The sequence below is a fragment of the Glarea lozoyensis genome, assembly GCF_000409485.1.
Source record: "Glarea lozoyensis ATCC 20868 chromosome Unknown GLAREA10, whole genome shotgun sequence".
Classification (NCBI taxonomy): domain Eukaryota; kingdom Fungi; phylum Ascomycota; class Leotiomycetes; order Helotiales; family Helotiaceae; genus Glarea; species Glarea lozoyensis.
In genome coordinates, this window is record NW_007360984.1 from 847986 (window position 1) to 867607 (window position 19622).

Genomic DNA, 19622 nt, shown 5'->3' on the forward strand with positions numbered 1-19622 from the left:
AGAGCCTTCACCGAAAGGTGGATTCTCGACGATAGCGCCCTCGCTCAGCCCTAAATTTATGGGCAAATGCTAAAGAGTGGCTGGTTCAAGCAACGACGTTCGGGCTCGAGAAAATTATTGCTTTTTTCATATGATTAAATAAAAAAAGGAATCGAATCCAACGGAGCGCCGAAGCGCTCGGTTGTTCATACGCTGAACAAGGGTCAAGACCTGGTATTTATAAGAGCTTTGAATGAGGCTGAAGCAGTTGCATTTGTGGAAATTGATGGGCTCAATCAAAGGCGCTAATGTCCACATCTTCAACCCTCCAGCAATACCACATGTATACGCTTCTATATCAATAAATTAATACATAGCCTCCAAAACGATATGATTTCTCACTTACCTGTATGGCTTGAACTTCTCAGCGGTTTCTTCCATTTCCTTCTCCGCCATGAACTTGAACTTGTGTTTCCCCTTCTTCAATTTCGCCACGTCTCTTCCAGCCAAGGCTGCCATACCCCTTTGAACACCTAGATCGCCAGTGGAAAATACGTCCATTCTTTTCAGGCCAAAGCAAGCAAACATTTCCACACTCCACTTCCCAAGCCCTCTTACCTTCGTCAAAGCTTCAAGTACTTCTTCATACGAAGCAGAAAAGAGCATATCTGTTGTTAGCTCTTCATCATGAAATTTCTGAGCAAGTCCTTTGATATATTCCGCTTTACGTTTTGAGAGTCCTGCACTGTGTAGGGCTTCATTAGACATTGCGCAGACCATAGATGGTGTCGGAAAGCCGTGAGAAGACGCGTCCTCTCCTTCATTGAAGAGTGCGACGAACTTGGCCTTAATGGACTTCGCAGCAGCTCCTGATACCTAAGTATTATGTCAATGCCTTTAGTTCTCGAAGTGGAAAGCGAAGAATACTTACTTGTTGTGAGATTATTCCACTGACTAGACTACTGAAAGGATCAACGACCTCAGCCAAACCTTCTTCCGAGAAAACATTGCAAGGATGCTTTTCAATCACTGGTTTCAATTTTGGTTCCACCTGAATAAGATGCTCCAATGCTGCATCAAGAATGTTCTTCGTCGTAGTCGTACCATTAGGCTTTTTAGAAGGGGAGACTTGGTCAAGCGGTTTGTTTGAGACAAGGCGACGAGTCTCTGGAGACACCAATTGTGCATTTGTGCCATTTGGGACCGCAAGACGATTAACAACGGGAGGGCGGATCACAATATTGACCTCGCCAGGGCCATGGTACATGGATAGCAGCTTCGTGACAGCGGGCGTTGGAGCTTCTGGGGAGGATGATGGACGCTTAGCGACCCTTTTTCGTTTGGGAGTCGAGGGTTCAACATCTTTGCTTCCAACAGTAGGCTTGTCTTCGTCTTTGGTGGTGCTTTTCCGTTTCTTGCCACCCTTCACGGATTTCGTTGGAGCTACCGCGGGAAGCGTTGAATCTTGAACGGTAGCAGTACGCAAACGGGAGGACCTTCTGGTAGACATAATTGGATGTACTGGAAAAGGTCTGGAAAGAATACTGAATCCTGTGCTTCGGTCAAAAAGCAATTGCAAAGGCAGCAGTAGCCTGCGAACCAGAAGGCGTGAGGAAGCCGTTGAAAGGTATGACAGTAGTACAGTAGATCTGAACAGGAGATATCTATTCGTAGGGACAAGTATGTGTACGTTGTTGGAAACAAACCGACTACAGACTTGGATAATGAGCAAGAATCAAATGCAAAAAGATCATTCGTAAGCGTTCCTATTCCATGCTGGAGAGGAGTAGGGGGTTCGACCGAGCTTACACCAAGAGTGACAGCATCACGTGCGGCTGTAGCCCCTGTCATCTCGAGTCGATTGATAGGAGATTACTCCCAGCTCCGTCTGCGCTAGGGCGCGATATTTCCGAAAGAACTGTCAATAATAATTTTCCAATGCTCGTATGAGTTCCAAGTCTGCGAAATCTCCCCCTTGATATTTCTACCAACACGAAAGCAACGTATTGTCGGGTAAGTCGAGGCCTCGAAAAGTTGCAACTTACAACGGTCCGCATCTCGCTAACGGTGTTATTCGTAATTCTAGTCCACTAGGCCCGGTACTACGACCCTGTCTTCTCGACCCATCGCCATCGTCGCGCAGCAGACCTCAACTTCAACCACCACCTCAATCTTAGCGGCCAGAGCTTGCCATCCAGCCCGCATACCTTCTCAGTGCTACAATCGACCTCAAGTCTTATCTGGACGCCGCAATTCGAGAGCATACCTTAATTTGGTGGTGCAGAGGATTCGGGGGGTTCGCCCGTCATGTTACTCCCTAAAGGAACGACATGGAAGTCGGCCAAAGCACAGCTTCCGCCAACGAGGGCGATATGGGTTTTCATAACAAGAACACGGTTCTTACTCTGTGTGGCCTTCATTGGGATAGTTCTATTGTTTTGGAGAGGAGTTAGCACATCGGCGTCAGAAATGCAAAGGTTGGAGACTTTCCCCTGAACGAGCTCGACACTTTCATCAACCTTTTCAGGTCATTGCTAACGAGCGAACCAGATTTTACTGCTGGGGGCCCTCGAAACCTCCGATGCAGATGTCGACGAACGAAGCCGTCGAGTGGAATGCGCATATGCAGACTCCTGTGATATTTAACCACCACGAACCTCTGGTGGTAAACGAATCGACGATAACACGAGTCGACCTCAACGCAATCGAGTCAACAAGGAACGCAGCGACGAATGAAGAACGGGTTCTTATTTTGACGCCGCTTCGTGATGCCGCCCCTTTCCTTCCACAATATTTCGATCTGCTCTCAGCGTTAACCTACCCTCATCATCTGATAGACCTTGGCTTTCTGGTGGGCGATTCATCTGACGACACGCTCGCAGTACTTGCCTTGGAGCTGAAACGTATTCAGAAGTCTGGTGACAGCTTGATTAAGCCTTTCAACAGCGTAATCATAGTCGAAAAGGACTTTGGGGCCAGCACATCTCAAACGGTTGAAGAGAGACACGGTTTCGCTGCCCAGGCTCCACGGCGCAAGATTATGGCCAGAGCGAGGAACTATCTGCTTAGTGCAGCGTTAAAACCAGAACACTCATGGGTGTACTGGAGGGACAGCGATATCAAAGACAGCCCGGCCAAAATAATCGAGGACTTCACAGCACACAATCGTGATATTATCGTTCCAAGTAAGAACATCTGGGGTTCCCAAATCTACAACGAAGCTGACTTTGTGTGTTAGATGTCTGGTTCCATCGCTACAAGGACGGCAAAGATATCGAAGGCAGATGTGGGTCAAGCTAAAAGTTATACTGATACATGCTAATATCTCGCAGTCGATTACAATTCTTGGGTAGACTCGGACAAAGCGCGTAAATTGGCTTCTACGCTTGATAAAGATACAATTATTGTGGAAGGTAGATCAATCTTGTTGCATCCGGTAGAAACTATGGCTAACGGACTTTGTAGGTTACAAAGAATTTGTAACCGGACGTACTTATATGGCTAAAATGGGTGACTGGCGGCGCAATAAGGATGAAGAATTGGAATTAGATGGTATTGGGGGTGTAAATATAATTGTAAAAGCTGATGTACATCGGTCGGGTAAGTCTGGAGAGCTGGTCGGTTTGGAGTTTTGGTCGCTAATTTAGGATTCAGGTATTAACTTCCCCGCATACGCATTTGAAAATCAAGCCGAGACCGAAGGTTTCGCGAAAATGGCCAAGAGAGCAGGTTACGAGGTCATTGGATTACCAAACTATGTTGTCTGGCACGTAGATACGGAAGAGAAGCCGGGTAATGCCTAGGCCAGGGGACTCAGATATTGTACGAAGCACACATTTCAATTTTTGTCGATCATCTTCCCAGGCATACCAGGCATATATGGAGTTCAGTGAGAAAGAGAGGTTCTGTCTTTTGGAGCCTTGCGAAAATTCGATGAAAGAGAGGACCAAGCCCCACTCACCCAATGTTTTCTTTGCTGGGGTTCCAATTGTGTTGCTGCTACTAAAGCTGGAGTTTCGACGGGGATAATTGGGTCTACAAAGCCTCGAGGGGACTCAGGATCTGACATGTTGGGCATGTGAATGGCTTCTTTCCGTTTAATAGAATTGAAACCTGTTTGTTTGGAGGGGAGGGAACTGGACTATGCACCTGTGCATCAAGACGAGGGAAAGTGGCAATGGAATTATCCATGCTGCTCTGTATGGATACGGACGAGGGAACTAATAGCGGTGGTTAAATCTCTTTTATTGATGGCCAGGACCCGGCACATGGCAACAGGGGTCGATAGTACGAAATTCGTCTTTTACTCAAAAGACAAACTTCTTTCCAGGCTAGTGACTTAACTAGGCCGATTTCCTGTATATAGTTTGGGTTTCGGCAAGAATTACTACCTATATGCATACATTAAGTTATTTTGGACTGTTACTATGATCTGACCTTGCTCAGCTTCTCCTTGGGAAGATGCCTGGGCCCTGGGCCAAGTATTTATATTGAATGAGTCTTGACGTGGGACATCAAATACTGTCGATTTGATCAACTAACTGTCAAAGCAGCGCTAACTGTACTATTTGGCATTGTGTATCTTCCAGGGAACTTTTCACAAAATTGTCTTCGTGCTTCAGATATCAGTCTTTTGATGATTTCAATGTAATCACAACCAGGTGGTTCCACATAAATTGAAGCACATACACTGGAGTGCTTGAAAAGTGGATGAATCCTCGTTATACAGTACAGTCTTCCTCCCCTTCAACCCTCTAATGCATTCCGGCCCGCCCCTTTATACAAATCTCGCCCTCAACCTAGCCATTCATTCGTCCGTCATATTGATTTACTTCTTCTTGGTGATAGTCATAGACTCCAAATCCAGACGCTCTCTTGCCTCTGCTTCGATCTCGGCGATAATGGGCGAGAGATATGCAATATCCTATTGTCAAGCTTGTTAGTTTCGCCCACTTCACGCCTTGTTCCACATTCGCGGGGCTCATATTCGTACCTCTTCTGGCTTTGTCTGCTGGGCTTTTGGGAGAAGTTGATGTGCGAGCGATGCTTGGAATGCCCGACGAAGGCGGAAAACACGGTCGTATGCTTCCTGCTGCGGGAGACGCTTGAGTGCTAGGAGCACCTCTTCGGATTCCTCGGGGATCAGATCATCGGCTCTGTTTCCACACATTAGCCCTTATCTCATCATGTTGCCCGGCGCTTTCAATGGACTGTCATCCGCTGCCGCTCGAAATCCTAGGTAGAGTCGTACCTGAGTCCTAAAGCTCTGTATCCCGCAGCGTTGCAGTACCAGTTGGATATTGGCTTCATGATGCGCATGAGCCATGGTCGCTTGGAAATGGCGTTTGCCAATGAGGGAGCCGACATCTTGGTGGTGGGTGTGGTGGGCGGTTTGGGGCGACGATGAGGTTCGTTCGGAGTTTGAATGTCAGTTGTGCTTGACTGAGGTTTTTGGCCTAGTCAGCGGTCGTAGGTTGGTGTAGCGAATCAGAGGTGGAGGATTAGTGGCTTAGGGCGGCGCGTGGTATCGTGGGAGCTTTTCTAGGCGGTGTCTAGTTTTGCCTTAGCTCTTGAACAGCTATAATCTAGCAATTAGGTGCTTTAACCTAATTAATTCCCTTTTATCACCCCCTCAATATCATTTCAGTTTATCTTCGTGCAAATCTCAGCTGTAAGAGTGTCTCCTGCCGCTCTTTCTACCTCAATCGTATGCAGCAAGCTGGCCCAAGCTCCTGACGTATAATCATCGGTCGGACTTTGCTTTTGTCACCGCACGTTGGAGCCCCCACTCCAAGAGGTGTCACTTACAACTTGGAAGCCATAGAAGTTGTCACTTCACATAACACAATCTGCCATACACCAAACCAGAAACCAGGTTGAGATACTTTAGGTAAGATCTTTTGGAATTGCTACACTATGCATAATCCATGTTGAAGAAGGGCCTCTTTGTTCTCACAAGACCCCTGAAGCTTCCTCGTCAACAATTTGAGGTACAACTTGTTGACGGGCTGCCCACTTAGGAAAACTGCAAACTTCGGCATACAATATTAACGCCCGGAATCATCCACCATCCTCAACATATTCATTCAAGCTTCGCTTTTGCGCCCGTTATTCACGCCTTCCGTGTGTCCCTTAACATACTTGTTCCTCTCCCGTCGGGAATCGTCAATGGCCTGCTACAACCGTTAGTTGCTGTGTCTGGCGTGCTGCGTGGGAATCTTCCCCGCTCACCAAGACACGAGATTGTGAAGGAGAAACCAACGGAAGGAGGTGATAGAATAAGCAAGAAAATAGATACTGCTGCTTTGCTTCATTGCCAGAGCAAGCCGCGCTTTTCCTCGGCTCCAGGTTCGGTTCTGAGAGGAGAGCTCACGACTTACTATTTACGCCGAAATCCCATCTCACGATTACTCCAGAATGTCGCATGAACGCAGCACGCCGTCTTCGCCGGGGTCTCGGGACTTCGCTACCTCTTCTACTTCCTCTTCTCCCGAATCTGCAACGTCGAAGCTTGCGAGCTCTGCCGCCGCGGGGTTTGGAGGAGAAAATGGTCCGATTACGGTGTTGGAAAGATTTTCAATGGGAAGAGGGGATTCGACCTTTCATGCTTTAGCTGGTGCAGCTGGGGGCTTCACATCTGGTGTGGTCACTTGTCCCTTGGATGTTATTAAGACGAAATTACAAGCGCAGGGTGGGTTTAGGGCCGCACAGAGCAGTTCTGCTCCCCCTTTGGCATCGGCTCGATATAGTGGCATGTTGGGTACTGCGAGGGTCATCTGGCGGGAAGAGGGTTTAAGGGGGATGTACAGAGGACTGGGACCGATTATATTAGGATATTTGCCCACATGGGCGGTGTGGTTTACGGTGTATGGAAAGTCAAAGGAATTTTTTGGCGAATACAATGGTAAGTATCATTTGGATATGTGAGATGTGGGTTGCTGATGGTCGCGCTAGCAAACGTGAACATAGTCAATTTCTGGTCGTCCATAGTAGCTGGGGCTTCATCGACGATGGTTACCAATCCCATATGGGTAATCAAAACCAGACTAATGGCCCAGGTCAGTAGGAAGTCGACATCAATAGAAGCCCGACCACCGTGGCATTATAAATCGACTCTTGATGCCGCGAAAAAAATGTATAGGACTGAAGGCATGTTGTCGTTTTATTCGGGGCTTACTCCAGCGCTGCTTGGTCTAACACACGTCGCTATACAATTTCCAGCATATGAGTATCTGAAAACAAAGTTTACGGGTCAGGGAATGGGCCAGTCTACGGCGGGAGACATGGAACATCACTGGGTGGGTATACTATCCGCTAGCGTGCTCAGCAAAGTCATGGCCAGCTCAGCAACATACCCTCACGAAGTAATTCGTACACGATTACAGACACAACAAAGATCTTTGCCATCATCATCAAAAGAATACTCAGCTTTTCGAGGCGGGCTAGAAGGCGGGGACTTTAAACCTGGATCAATACCTGCCAAGATAGCTGCCACGATACCAAGATACAGGGGAATTGTAACGACATTCCAGACCATATTAAAAGAAGAAGGATGGAGAGCGTTCTACGCCGGTATGGGGACCAACATGATGAGAGCGGTGCCGGCAGCAACAACCACAATGCTTACATATGAGTTTGTGATGAAACATGTTTTAGTTGCCAAATCGGAAGGTTTACGGAAAATTGAAGGGGTCTCGGCAGGTATCTGAGTGCAGTACATCCGATAACAGTAACACGAGAGGACATTGTATAGATCTCTGGAAATTTGGGCCAGCTTCGCAAGAGTTAATCTTCATTTTCTTTTTGGCTTCTGAGTGGTGGCAGGATTCTGCAAATCTTATTTGTTTGATAAACAGGCGTACAGGGCGAGGCAGCTGTTTCGATGCATATGAGGTTGGTATTTTCCAAGTTGGAATTTTGGGGCGGTAGCGACATGCGAGACTTTTTGCTCAATCATGATACCTGGGGTTTAAGCTGATTCGCTTTGAAATTGGCGGAAGGTTGTATGTTTATGGATTGGGGGATATGCCCAGATTGAGTTTTGGGAACTGCTATGGAAACTCATAGCGTTTGTACATATTTGGATTTACAAAGACATATACATATCGTACATATGACTCAAAAGTTCTGGCGTCACTTTTTCATAGGGTTCTTCCGCGAAAGCCCACTTCTGGTCTACTCATCTCATACACAATTGGTGAAGGCTTGTCCCCGAATCGCCGTATATTACGCATACGAACGGTTCCATAACTCCTATTCGCATTCGTCAATTTCATACTCCAAGCACTTTTAACTTCTCTTCCCAACCCTCGCCTCTCTAACTCTTCTCTCCGCTTCTGTTTCCCCTCCCTCTGGGCCATCTTTCTTATTCATATTCTCCTTCGCCAGCCCGACTATCTGTCCCACAGTTCCTTGCGATTCGGGTGGTTCTAATTTTCCATGACGACGAAGGGATTCGTTGTGCCAATCTACATAGCATCTAGTATCAGTCATCATGCCAAAGATGTAGGCGCCCAAGCATCTTTTCCAACCTGCCCTGCCCTAAAGAAGACTGAACGGAGGAAAGGACTGGGAATGGCCTAGTGGAGTAGACGTACTTATTTGACCACCGTCAGCCTCTCGATGCCTCTGCGCGTTTCTTTTGGCAGCTTGAATTGACGTCCTTGCGTAAACAAAGAGTAAAATAGCCATAGTAAAGGCTGCAATTGGTGCCGTGACTTTCTATGGGACATTTAGCTTTGCTGTCTCTATATCTGAGATGATACTGCACGCCCAAACAAAAAAAGCTGCGACGAACAGTGCCTTTTTGTTAAAGTAAAACAATATACATACACGTCCGGTAAGATTGAACTTCGAATTAGGCTGTGCCATTTTGTATTATAGTTGTTACATGATTATGTAGCAAATACAATTGAGAGGGGCAGTCATGAAGCTCAATCAGAGCGACAAGGATGTCGACAGAGACACGAGAATATGCAGGGATTAAAGTTCCTCGAAATGCCGATGTCATCGCATGGGAAACTTTTGTTGCGGATCCTCCTCAACCAATTTCATAACGCCCATAACGGTCCATTTCTTTCCTCTTGAGACTAAAACTCTCGATCATGATACGGTAACATAGTTGGCATGCGCAAGGCAGAATAGGAATAGCAGAATGCAGCCGATAGCGAGGGCCTTCACTCGAACGACTCTTGCGCCATGGACCTGTACACGATGTACGCTTCAATCGCAGACGAAAAAAAGCATTAGAGGATATGTCACAGGCGGGAGATATGCGGCAAAGGCGCGAGGGAAGCCAAAGAAGAGAGGAAGGGTAGTTTTGGCTGCCACGACAGGGACGTTGGGTCTCACTGCACTTGCCTTTCAAGACGAAACCAAGCATGCCTATAGAGCTGTACAGAGAACGGGGAGAGTTGCTGGGACACTGGCACTTTGTATTAATGAGTAAGTGCGTCCATAACTCAGGATACATGGAGATTGGAGGAGGCAACCAGGTCTAACAAACTTGTAGTTACCGAGTCACCTTGAATAAGAACGAGCAATTGGGAGACGAGCATGAGGAAGAGCAGAACCAGAGCTTGAAGGCTTGTCATCAAAGATGCGCAGATAGGACGCTGAAGGTACTAGAGAAGAATGGCAGTATTTTTATTAAGCTTGGGCAACATCTTGTGAGCAGCATAATCTTTCACTAGCATGGAGCAATACTGATAATCCGTAGAGCGCGATGGGCTATCTTTTGCCTTTAGAATGGACCACTACATTTATACCACTTCAAGACAAATGCCCCGTCTCTTCCATCGAATCGATCAGAGAAATGTTCGAAAAGGATACGGGCCAACCGCTTTCAGAGTATTTCTCCGAATTTTCGCCACTACCAATAGGTGCTGCATCTTTGGCTCAAGTGCACTTGGCGACTATCAAGGAAACCGGACAGCGGGTCGCCGTAAAGGTTCAGCATCCAGCACTTGCAGAGTGGGCAGACTTAGATCTGGGTCTTACGAAATTTACATTTTCTACTCTCAAGAGATTCTTCCCTGAATATGACCTGGAGTGGTTATCAAAAGAGATGGAATACTCGCTTCCTCAAGAACTGGACTTTGTCCGCGAGGGGGAGAACGCACTACGAGCCAAGGAGTACTTCTCGCACATCCCCGAGTTACCCCTTGTCATTCCAAATGTACTGTGGTCCAAAAAACGAATTTTGGTTATGGAAAACGTATCCGGACATCGCCCCGACGACCTTGAATTTCTGGACTCCAACAACATTGACCGCGATGATGTTTCTGCTGCCCTTTCGAGGATTTTCAACGAGATGATCTTCGGTACAAATGCACCCCTCCACTGCGACCCTCATGGTGGTAACATAGCAATCCGAAAGAACAACAACCGAAGGGGAGCAAACTTTGACGTCGTCTTGTATGATCACGGGCTTTACCGAGATATTCCTCAAGACCTGAGAAGAAGTTACGCAAAGCTTTGGCTTGCTGTCATAGATTCCGATGAGACGAGAATGAGGAAATATGCCAAAGAAGTAGCTGGAATCACCGATGAGCAGTTCCCATTGTTTGCTTCAGCGATCACGGGTAGAGATTATACGGTCGTCAAGAGTAGTATCGCCACAGCAAAAAGCGATGCCGAGAAGAAGAACATCAACGACGCACTCGGTGAAGGGATGCTACAACAGCTTGTCCAGATGCTTGGGCAAGTTCCTCGAATCATTCTTCTCATTCTCAAAACCAATGATCTTACTCGGAGTTTGGATGAGAATCTACACACTCGCCTTGGACCGGTCAGGACGTTCTTAATCCTAGCAAGATATTGCTCGAGGACGGTTTACGAAGAACAGGTGGAGGATTTGAAGAAAAGAGGTAGTCTTTGGAGACCTACAAGCATTTTGGGGCTCCTAGGAGCCTGGTTAGGTTACTTTAGAGTGGGGATGAAGCTTGAGGCTTTCGAGACTTGGTTGAAGGTTCAAAGAGTGTTGGGGATGGTTTGAGGTTAACGACTAGTCGATTAATGGTATTGGTTGGTAATCTTACCTGAAAGAAGCACAGACGACGATTAAAGTAAGGGGCTTTTGTATATGCGTTTAGCGGTTCGAGTGTTTATAGAATAGAGGTGGGTACGAAGAGTGTATATACTCATAGAATACCGGTAACAGATTATTGTTCTTTTTATTTCCCAACACTCGAGAAGTCAAAGATATGTTTGTAGTCCCAACCATGGAGTCTATAGTGTTTCATGAATCTCGTCAGTGAGTGGTAAGCTCCACGTTGTTAACGATGTTTGCATACTGAATCCGCAAGGAAAAGGATCAGACCTGGTCACAGTTTTCGGAAAGTAACGATTTGATGCGTCTCAACAGAGAGCACTAGAGTGAAATCTAGCACGTTATGCCTATTCTAGAGCAATGCACGTTCGTAGCTTGGAGAGTAAGAGGTTTACAGTAGACTCTTTCCTTTTCGCCTCCTCCTCCCTTTTAAGCGAGACATGTTTGACTCTTCTCCATATCGTCTCCTTTCGCTGACTTTCCAAGACGTTCGAAGACGTTCGAACTAAAGAATCATCGTGAGTTTGAATATGTATGAATTGTAGTTACCGAGGTGGTCATATCGTAGAGCCCATTTTTGCCTCCGAAAAGTGTCTCCTATGTAAGCGTGTTAACAATATATATTGAGAGAATAGACTCCCGTCACATAGAACCGAAGAATAAGGAGCACTGGGCAGACGCTCCTCTTCATCTTGATTTCGGCGATGCACCGACACTAGATCTCAAATGGGATTTGATAATCAGGAACGTGATGCTGGCAGTTTGGGGTAGAAGTGATGTTTGCGTGGATCGTAAACCTTCTGCCTAGAGCCCAACTCCTGAAGCATCCTCCTGGAGCATCCTTGTGACCTGCTCGAAAGGGATACTACATTCGGTCTTAGGAGCGTGTTAGTTTTTGCTGTCTTATCTTGGTGGTCACAACGTAGGGTTGCTAGAACTGAGGGAGCCCGCGTTCTATTTCATCAATCTAACTATATATTAACTAATAACTATCGAGCAGTCTACCCAAGATTGCTTCAGGGGCACGTGTTTGTACTGGAACATTAGCGATGAGTCATGTCTAAGGTTGCAACCGACCATAAATCAAAATCCTCCCAGAGCTTACTCGAATCTTCATCTTGATGGCAACCAAAGATTCTAAGATGTCTCGTCGTCCAGGCTTTGAACTAAAGACTCCCAAAGGCACTCGCGACTGGGTTGGGTCAGACCTGGCTTGGCGTGAAGATATCTTGTATGTAACTTAACCACCGGTCTTAGGTTCTCTTCACTCACCTACAAAAGCCAGACGATCAGCAGTGTGTTCAAACGCCACGGAGGCACTCCCCTAGACACACCCGTTTTTGAGCTCAAGGAAGTTCTTGCAGAAAAGTATGGCGAAGATGCGCATCTGGTGTATGACCTGGCCGACCAAGGTGGCGAAATCTGCTCTTTGCGATTCGACCTGACGGTTCCGTTTGCTCGCTGGCTGGCCATGAAAAAAATCACACATGTGAAGCGCTACCAGATCGCAAAGGTCTATCGGCGAGACCAACCAGCGATATCACGGGGTAGACTTCGCGAATTCCACCAATGCGATTTCGACATTGCCGGCCTTTATGACCCTATGATTGCTGACGCTGAGATTCTGAGTATCATCGCTGAGGTCTTTGAGGCCCTCGATTTGAAGATTACAATAAAGATCAATCACAGACAGATTCTGGATGGCCTGTTCGCAGTTGCGGGTGTTCCGGACGAAAAGATGCGCTCAATTAGCTCAGCATTAGACAAGATGGACAAGATGTCGTGGAGCGAAGTTAAGAGAGAAATGGTTCAGGAGAAAGGCCTCTTAGAAGAGGTTGCGGATCGAATTGGCGACTATGTTCGACGCAGCGGTGATATTTACGAGGTGCTACAGTTTCTCGAGTCGAATCCAGGATTTTCCGCAAATGAGAATATGAAAGCGGGACTTCACGACATGCGCCTTCTTGTCTCCTATTTGGAGGCACTAGATGTTGTTAACAAGGTTTCTTTCGACCTTTCGCTCGCTCGAGGTCTCGACTACTACTCTGGTTTGATATTTGAGATTATTACCAAACCGCCTAGCGGTAATGTTGCCGTGGTTTCTGGTGAAGGAATTCAAAGTTCAGAACAGCGCAAGCCTGAGCCAAGTCAGGTTGGTAGCATTGCTGCTGGTGGTCGGTATGACAGTCTGGTGGGCATGTACGGCAAGCGCCCTATCCCGTGTGTCGGCGTCTCGTTTGGTGTGGACCGCATCTGCACCGTTCTTGAAGAAAGACGCGAGAAAGCGCAGAAACCGAAGATTGATGTGTATATCATGGCGTTTAGTGGCAAAGATTCCAACGGATTTCTTTTGGAACGCATGATGGTAGCTCGCCAACTATGGGATGCGGGTATCCGGGCCGAGTTTGCAGCTAAAGTGAAGCCCAATCTGCCTCAGCAGTTCAAGGCGGCGAAGGACTTGCCCCTCGCCGTCATCTTTGGCCAGGACGAACTATCTGCCGGGCAAGTCAGGTTAAAAGTTCTGCTGCCAGATAATGATGAAAATGACACCAAAGATCGAGGCCAACTTGTCTCTAGAGAGGACCTGGTTGAAGAAGTAAAGAAGCTACTAAAGATTACTATTTCCAATTAAACAATACGCTTACCAAGGCCACTCGCCTCTTGATTGACGGACACTGCCCGTGACTCAACTGTTGAAGCAGCCGGTTAAATTAGCTGTAGCTAGGTCATATTATCATGGAGTCATGTTTATGGTAATGGATTTCTGACGAGACTTCGAGACTTGCGAATTTTGACAGGATTCAAAGATTCAAAATTTCGGCATTATAAACGCTAACAGAGACACCATCATCACATACGACCATAGACTGAGGAGAACTAGGCATCCCGTCCGCTCTGCCAAATATAAGCCTCAGATCGGTAGATTAGTAGTTGGGTGGGTGACCACCAGCGAATACCTACTGTTGTATGTTTTTGATTTTTTTTGGAGATCTCTTTTCGTGTTCTTGAGGTCTGGTTACAATCACATGCCTGGCTGTGAGTTGATGAAAACTTTGCAAGAGGAACAAACGAAGCGAGTAATTTTACATCTAGACTTTGGCATTAAGCAAGCATCACTAAAGTTGTAACCGTGGAAGATGTTCTGAATTTTGGTGATATGGATATTGTAAATAGGCTCGCTTAAGGTTTCCCAGCATCTGTTGGGGGGCTCACCTCGCTTAGGTAGCTCCCTACTTCAACTACACCTCACGAGAAGACTTTCTGTGTTCCAGAATTTGATTAGTACGGGGTATAATCCGCGCGATATCTTTCGACAAACCTCAAATCTGCGGTACTTTCGTCTGGAGACTTTGGTGTACTTTTGGCTGGATTTGTGCAGTCCTACCACCGTGCGTGGAAGTCGGCCCAGTTGCGGGAGCAACGTTCAATCTTGGAATTGGAATACCAAGAGTCAACTATAGACCACGAGCACAAGTACGAAGTATTTCGGTATCTCAATTTTGTCACGATGGGAAGGGACTTTCAAGAAATGATGCGGCTTGTCTCGTGGGGGAAGTGGGGCTGAGTATTTGGGCAAACTGCTTACCATTCAGCCTCACGCCTTATCAGGAAACAGGAAAGTCAACAAGGACACAAAGTCTTCCTTGAACTTATGCGCCAAATTACTTGTGCTTGGAATTGGCGTTCTCTCGTTGCACGATGGATATGCAAACTGGATATATCGCGACCACCTCTTCTCCTGATAGTCCCCAGTTACAGCTGTATCACGAGCTCGACAATCAGGCTTTAGAGATACGGATCTTGACAATTTCAGACATTTCGACCAACAACAATATCATTTGCGAGTTGAAAACATATTCCTGCACAAATGGCTACCCAGAATTACAGCACTTTCGTAATGCTGAGGCCACCCATACAATGACACCTGTATCACGGTCAACAACGTCCCCTACCTGATAAGATGCCTCGATGCTGCACGTCGATTCTAGCCTTCCTTTGTATTTTGGGGTGGCAGAAAAAGATTCAATGCGAGGCCTGAGCTTGATTTTTGACAGCAGACACCATGATGTGGCTTCGTGAGCATCCTAAGTATTGGATGGCCTCATGGTCCTACTCATGTGTGACTGGCCATTTCTCTCACTGTTACAGTAGCGATGCCTGAACCTTTCCGCTGCCCAACGAGGGGGGCTGCCGCGTCAAGCAGTCCGCCCATTTAAAATGGGCAAATCCTGGAAACAATTTTTACAATCTCTAATCAATCTTAAGACAAGATATCGCTGCTTAGAAACGGTCCACTGTGATATTCGGACTATAATTATCCGCGACGCACGAGCAGCAGCTATGGACACAAGTCCGCTCTGCGACTTCTGCTGCAAACTTAACTTCCACAGCCTCGTGAGACGCGCGCGAAATCCCGAGGGGCCAGGAAACAATTATCAAGATCAATACGATCGAGACGATCAGAAAGTTTACGGCGAGTCAGCTGCATCATTCTCGTATGTCAAGGATATTTACACGAGAAGATCACGCTGTAAGCTTTGCAATATCGTATCGAAACGCTTGGAGGCATTTCATGCAGCGGACGAGGACGAGTGTTTTGTCTCAAGTGAAACTTTCTGTGGGAAGTCGCTTGAAGTCAACCCAACACGATACACACAACGGATGTCCTTTACACTTGGCCGCAAATCTTCGGAACATGAAGGGGTTATTAAGGGCAGGCATAAGCTTCTCTATGACTGTCAAGATCTGCTACAACTACAGGCTTGTTGCAAGTCTGTTCCTACAGTTGCAGACGTGGCTGGGACTCCACCCTTTCGACAAGTTGACGATTCGCGTTTCAGAGGTTCTAAGTTTGCCGGTCAGACACAAGACGAGAGGCAAGACGTGTTTCTTTGGGCAGCTCATCTCGAGCTTAAGGACATTCAAGAAGGATGTCTGTCGCAGGACGACTGTGTTCTCATTGCTACCCACTATAACACGTCGGACGACCCGAGATTCTCAGGTCGAATCATCGGTCATGGACCTCTCGACCTAAACCTTGTCAAATTCTGGCTTTCGACCTGCGAAACATCTCATACTATATGTGAGAAATTGCCCAGGGTGGATAATAGTATGCCTGATTTGAACTGCCTCCTCGTTATCGACGTTGTTCAGAAATGTGTCGTTGAGGCACCTTCAAAATGTCGTTATGTAGCGCTGAGCTATTGTTGGGGGACTGTGCAAGTACTAAAACATCAGCAATGAAACAAAAGAGAGATGAGGAGCCCGGGATACCTCAAATCAAGCAACGTTCCAGCCACCATTTGGGATGCAATCGTTCTAGTGAGAGATCTTGGGGAGAAATTCCTCTGGGTAGATTCTTTGTGCATCGTCCAGGACGATTTCACTTCCAAACAGAAACAGATCGACCAAATGGGGAGCATATACTCAACTGCAGTCTTCACAATAGTAGCGGCTGCAGGTGATAATGCACACACTGGGCTCCCAGGTGTTGGATCTAGAGCACGTGAGGTAAATCAAGAGGTTGTCAAACTCCCAGATCTGAATCTTCTGACAGTAATTGACGACGGAATATATCGCGGTATTCAGAAATCTTCATGGACTCAACGGGCGTGGACACTACAAGAAAGGGTGCTGTCCCGACGAAAGTTAATTTTTCAGAGAAACAAGTGTACTGGCAATGTCAATGTGCTACTTGGTTGGAGGAGACCGTACTGGAAAACAGCATTGCCGTGGAGTTTATGCATCGCCCTGGGAATGGGAGGAAAGACGAGATGGCTATCGCGCAGAAGGATCATGGATACTTTCGGACATATGAGGCCCTCGTGGACGATTATTATCAAAGGCAACTCACCTTTAAGTCAGATGCACTCAATGCATTCAGTGGAATCACGAGTGCTTTGAGCTTGATGCAGAGTAGCGAACGTTTCTTCTAGGGGTTGCCTACCTCACGGTTTAATTGGGCTCTGGGTTGGCAGGCCTTCGGTAAATCACACAGAAATCGGGCGTACTCCAAGGTAATGGGATCCAACGCCTCGAGCATAGAAATCGCAATTCCAAGCTGGAGCTGGATTGGTTGGAGCCCATCTGATAAAACCCACACATCGTCCGAATTTTGTCTCACATGGCTAGACCCGGGGGACTGGAATGCCTTTGTCGACCCCGAAATCTATTTCTACAGAGAAGGGGTGGATGGAAGCTTAGCATCCATTAGCGATCCATGTCAGTCGCTTGTCCCCCGGAAACAAGTTACTGGGCCACTGGAGCCAATTGTACGATTGGCGTTTGAATGGTCTACGCAACGAGTGGAAGGGGTCCCCTTCGAAGATCAATGACTCCATTAACCACGTACTAACGGCAAATACCTCTCCTTTTGTGGACTCCGGCCACCTTCAATTTTGGTCCAGCAGGGCCGCCTTTTGGATCTATCGAACCACTAGAGGCGAACAATACTATGATCGTGAACAGTACAGTGGCCTTCCCAAGTCTAGGAAAGAGTTCCATCCGGATGAGCCTATTAGGCTGCACCTGGATTCAGGCGATGATCTTCAATGGACAAAGCGCCCGGGAGCCATCAAGAGCTGTGGTCGAAAACTGCCAGAACCTAAACCCAGATTTGGCGGAGTGAGGACAGCATTTACGGATTTCTACGAACATGTCCCACTTATGCAAAGAGTCATATATCCTATGGCGAGCGTCATCGTTGGTGACGCCAACTACGGGGTAGAAATCGATTCAAAACGACATCCCGAGATTCCCACCAAGAAGCGTCAGGCAAACCCACTTGCTGAGACGACGATCACTTATGATGGGCACGCCCATATAACAGGAGATCTAAGCAAGCTTCTTGGAACAGAGCTCCCTGAGGAATATGGGCCATTTTGCCCGACGGAGGATTTGTTCGTCGATCCTAGGGAGGGCGATAGCGAGGCTACTGAAGTGGATTTGGTGGTCATTGGCAGGTCGATTGCGGAGCCGAGCAGATACCTTAAAGTCTTAGTAGTAAGATGGGAGAATAGAACAGCGTATAGATTAGGTTGTGGATTGGTTGGTGAGAAGGATTGGGCTAGACTTGATAATAGAGAGTGGAATTTAATTAGGCTAGGATAGTGACTCTTTTCTGTTTAGACTAGGGTCAGGGGTTTAGATTACTATTTTCTATTGCTTACAGCTACATATTTAATGCTTCCCTTTGTTCCATTCCCGTCCGAAGCACTTTCTTATAGGAGAATTTATTCGGCGATACCAAGTGATTTTTTGGCACGCCTTACTCGTTAGAGAGAATTGGCGGAAATAAATCCTGGCGGCCACAATTATGGCATATCATAAACATAATTTATTGGGACAGCGTGTCCAAATTCCTAAGGGAGCACACCTATTTACTCCCAATTCTCCATAAGTCCACGTACTAGAAAAGACCCCGAAACTAGATAACTTAACAGCTCAATCAAACCTGATAATTGGCTATACACATGGCATCTTCAACCAATTCCGACTTCAACCCATTCGCATGGATGATATGCCCGCCCAAGTTGGAAGCTGAGGTATACACTTACATGTATGTTTGCAAGTATAACGGCAAAATATTCAACATTTTGTTGTCTCCCAACCCTCCCCTCGGCTACGATACTATGAACTCTATCGAAATTCAATACCTTCAAAGACTGGAGGAAGTTGACTCCTGCGAAGGTGATGACGAGGAAGATGTTGAGAGGATGATGGACGAATCGGACAGAGTGTCAGCAGAGGTTGAAATCGCTGTTCTCAAGGCATCTCAATCATTAATGCAAGCTCTTGCTCCAGAGACACAAGACGAGACTCAGATTAAGCCGCTGCGTTCGTGGATGTACCCCGAAATCATCGACTTGCAAATCGTCACCAAAGACGGGAAACTTGTGGCCGTCAAACGGGATGATGCACCAACCCTCGATTTTCACCCTCCCATCACAGACCCTCACATAATCGGTATCAGTGTCCCTCATCATCAAGTCTCCGAAATTCAAGTTCTTGCCGAGCTATTTCCATACGTTTACAAAGTTCTCGTCAATGGCCAGATTATGTGTGCGAAAGTGACTCGAAACGCCGTACATGATTCGATGTCTGATGAAGTCAAGAAGCTCTCTCAGATTCAAACAACAAATTTTGGTGCATTTGTCAGGGTCCCACAACTTCAGGCACTCATCGTATCGCACACTGGCATTGTAGGATTTCTAATCGACTACATTGCATCACTTGGCTACCACCTCGAAGATGCTTTGCGCTGTGCGAAAGCCACAAGCGGCACCTTGGTCAAAGAAGGAAATGGACCGCCGCTACCAGAAATCACCATTAGCAAGGCACAAAAAGAGAAATGGTCAGGCCAAATCGAAGAGACGTTGAGAGCTCTGCACGCTCGGAACATCATTTGGGGTGATGCAAAGATGGCGAATATTCTCATTGACGAGGTCACTGATGATGCTTGGGTCGTTGATTTTGGAGGGGGAAATACAGAAGGTTGGATTGATCCTGAGCTGCATGGCTCGGTGGCAGGGGATATACAGGCGCTTGAGCGGATCAAGAAGGAGTTGGCTGACGATTAGATCTCCTTTCTGGT

General features: G+C 46.9%; 10 protein-coding genes across 10 annotated transcripts; 7 read left to right on the forward strand and 3 right to left on the reverse strand.

Annotated features, from left to right (window-relative positions):
- Window positions 1-271: 271 nt before the first annotated feature.
- Window positions 272-1489, reverse strand: GLAREA_05306 (DNA-glycosylase; the record flags this gene model as incomplete). The annotated part of the gene is made up of 3 exons (XM_008078595.1): window positions 272-332; window positions 386-855; window positions 911-1489. 3 exons carry the CDS (start codon window positions 1487-1489, stop codon window positions 272-274), a joined length of 1110 nt encoding a protein of 369 aa, XP_008076786.1.
- Window positions 1490-2309: 820 nt separating this feature from the next.
- Window positions 2310-3782, forward strand: GLAREA_05307 (Nucleotide-diphospho-sugar transferase; the record flags this gene model as incomplete). Its single annotated transcript, XM_008078596.1, has 6 exons — window positions 2310-2386; window positions 2530-3164; window positions 3218-3265; window positions 3312-3392; window positions 3445-3579; window positions 3634-3782. 6 exons carry the CDS (start codon window positions 2310-2312, stop codon window positions 3780-3782), a joined length of 1125 nt encoding a protein of 374 aa, XP_008076787.1.
- Window positions 3783-4807: 1025 nt separating this feature from the next.
- GLAREA_05308 (14 kDa protein of cytochrome bc1 complex (Ubiquinol-cytochrome c reductase)) lies at window positions 4808-5346 on the reverse strand (the record flags this gene model as incomplete). The annotated part of the gene is made up of 3 exons (XM_008078597.1): window positions 4808-4903; window positions 4973-5135; window positions 5231-5346. 3 exons carry the CDS (start codon window positions 5344-5346, stop codon window positions 4808-4810), a joined length of 375 nt encoding a protein of 124 aa, XP_008076788.1.
- A 1050-nt stretch (window positions 5347-6396) lies between these two features.
- GLAREA_05309 (Mitochondrial carrier) lies at window positions 6397-7688 on the forward strand (the record flags this gene model as incomplete). The annotated part of the gene is made up of 2 exons (XM_008078598.1): window positions 6397-6883; window positions 6934-7688. 2 exons carry the CDS (start codon window positions 6397-6399, stop codon window positions 7686-7688), a joined length of 1242 nt encoding a protein of 413 aa, XP_008076789.1.
- A 580-nt stretch (window positions 7689-8268) lies between these two features.
- Window positions 8269-8850, reverse strand: GLAREA_05310 (uncharacterized protein; the record flags this gene model as incomplete). Its single annotated transcript, XM_008078599.1, has 3 exons — window positions 8269-8447; window positions 8577-8700; window positions 8812-8850. 3 exons carry the CDS (start codon window positions 8848-8850, stop codon window positions 8269-8271), a joined length of 342 nt encoding a protein of 113 aa, XP_008076790.1.
- A 283-nt stretch (window positions 8851-9133) lies between these two features.
- On the forward strand, window positions 9134-10975 carry GLAREA_05311 (Protein kinase-like (PK-like); the record flags this gene model as incomplete). The annotated part of the gene is made up of 3 exons (XM_008078600.1): window positions 9134-9423; window positions 9491-9647; window positions 9698-10975. The coding sequence occupies 3 exons, from the start codon at window positions 9134-9136 to the stop codon at window positions 10973-10975; spliced, it is 1725 nt and encodes a 574-aa protein (XP_008076791.1).
- Window positions 10976-12171: 1196 nt separating this feature from the next.
- Window positions 12172-13661, forward strand: GLAREA_05312 (Class II aaRS and biotin synthetase; the record flags this gene model as incomplete). Its single annotated transcript, XM_008078601.1, has 2 exons — window positions 12172-12260; window positions 12311-13661. 2 exons carry the CDS (start codon window positions 12172-12174, stop codon window positions 13659-13661), a joined length of 1440 nt encoding a protein of 479 aa, XP_008076792.1.
- A 1586-nt stretch (window positions 13662-15247) lies between these two features.
- GLAREA_05313 (uncharacterized protein) lies at window positions 15248-16273 on the forward strand (the record flags this gene model as incomplete). Its single annotated transcript, XM_008078602.1, has 1 exon — window positions 15248-16273. The coding sequence occupies one exon, from the start codon at window positions 15248-15250 to the stop codon at window positions 16271-16273; it is 1026 nt and encodes a 341-aa protein (XP_008076793.1).
- A 353-nt stretch (window positions 16274-16626) lies between these two features.
- On the forward strand, window positions 16627-18139 carry GLAREA_05314 (uncharacterized protein; the record flags this gene model as incomplete). The annotated part of the gene is made up of 2 exons (XM_008078603.1): window positions 16627-16945; window positions 17244-18139. 2 exons carry the CDS (start codon window positions 16627-16629, stop codon window positions 18137-18139), a joined length of 1215 nt encoding a protein of 404 aa, XP_008076794.1.
- A 362-nt stretch (window positions 18140-18501) lies between these two features.
- Window positions 18502-19608, forward strand: GLAREA_05315 (Protein kinase-like (PK-like); the record flags this gene model as incomplete). The annotated part of the gene is made up of 1 exon (XM_008078604.1): window positions 18502-19608. One exon carries the CDS (start codon window positions 18502-18504, stop codon window positions 19606-19608), a length of 1107 nt encoding a protein of 368 aa, XP_008076795.1.
- Window positions 19609-19622: the final 14 nt, after the last annotated feature.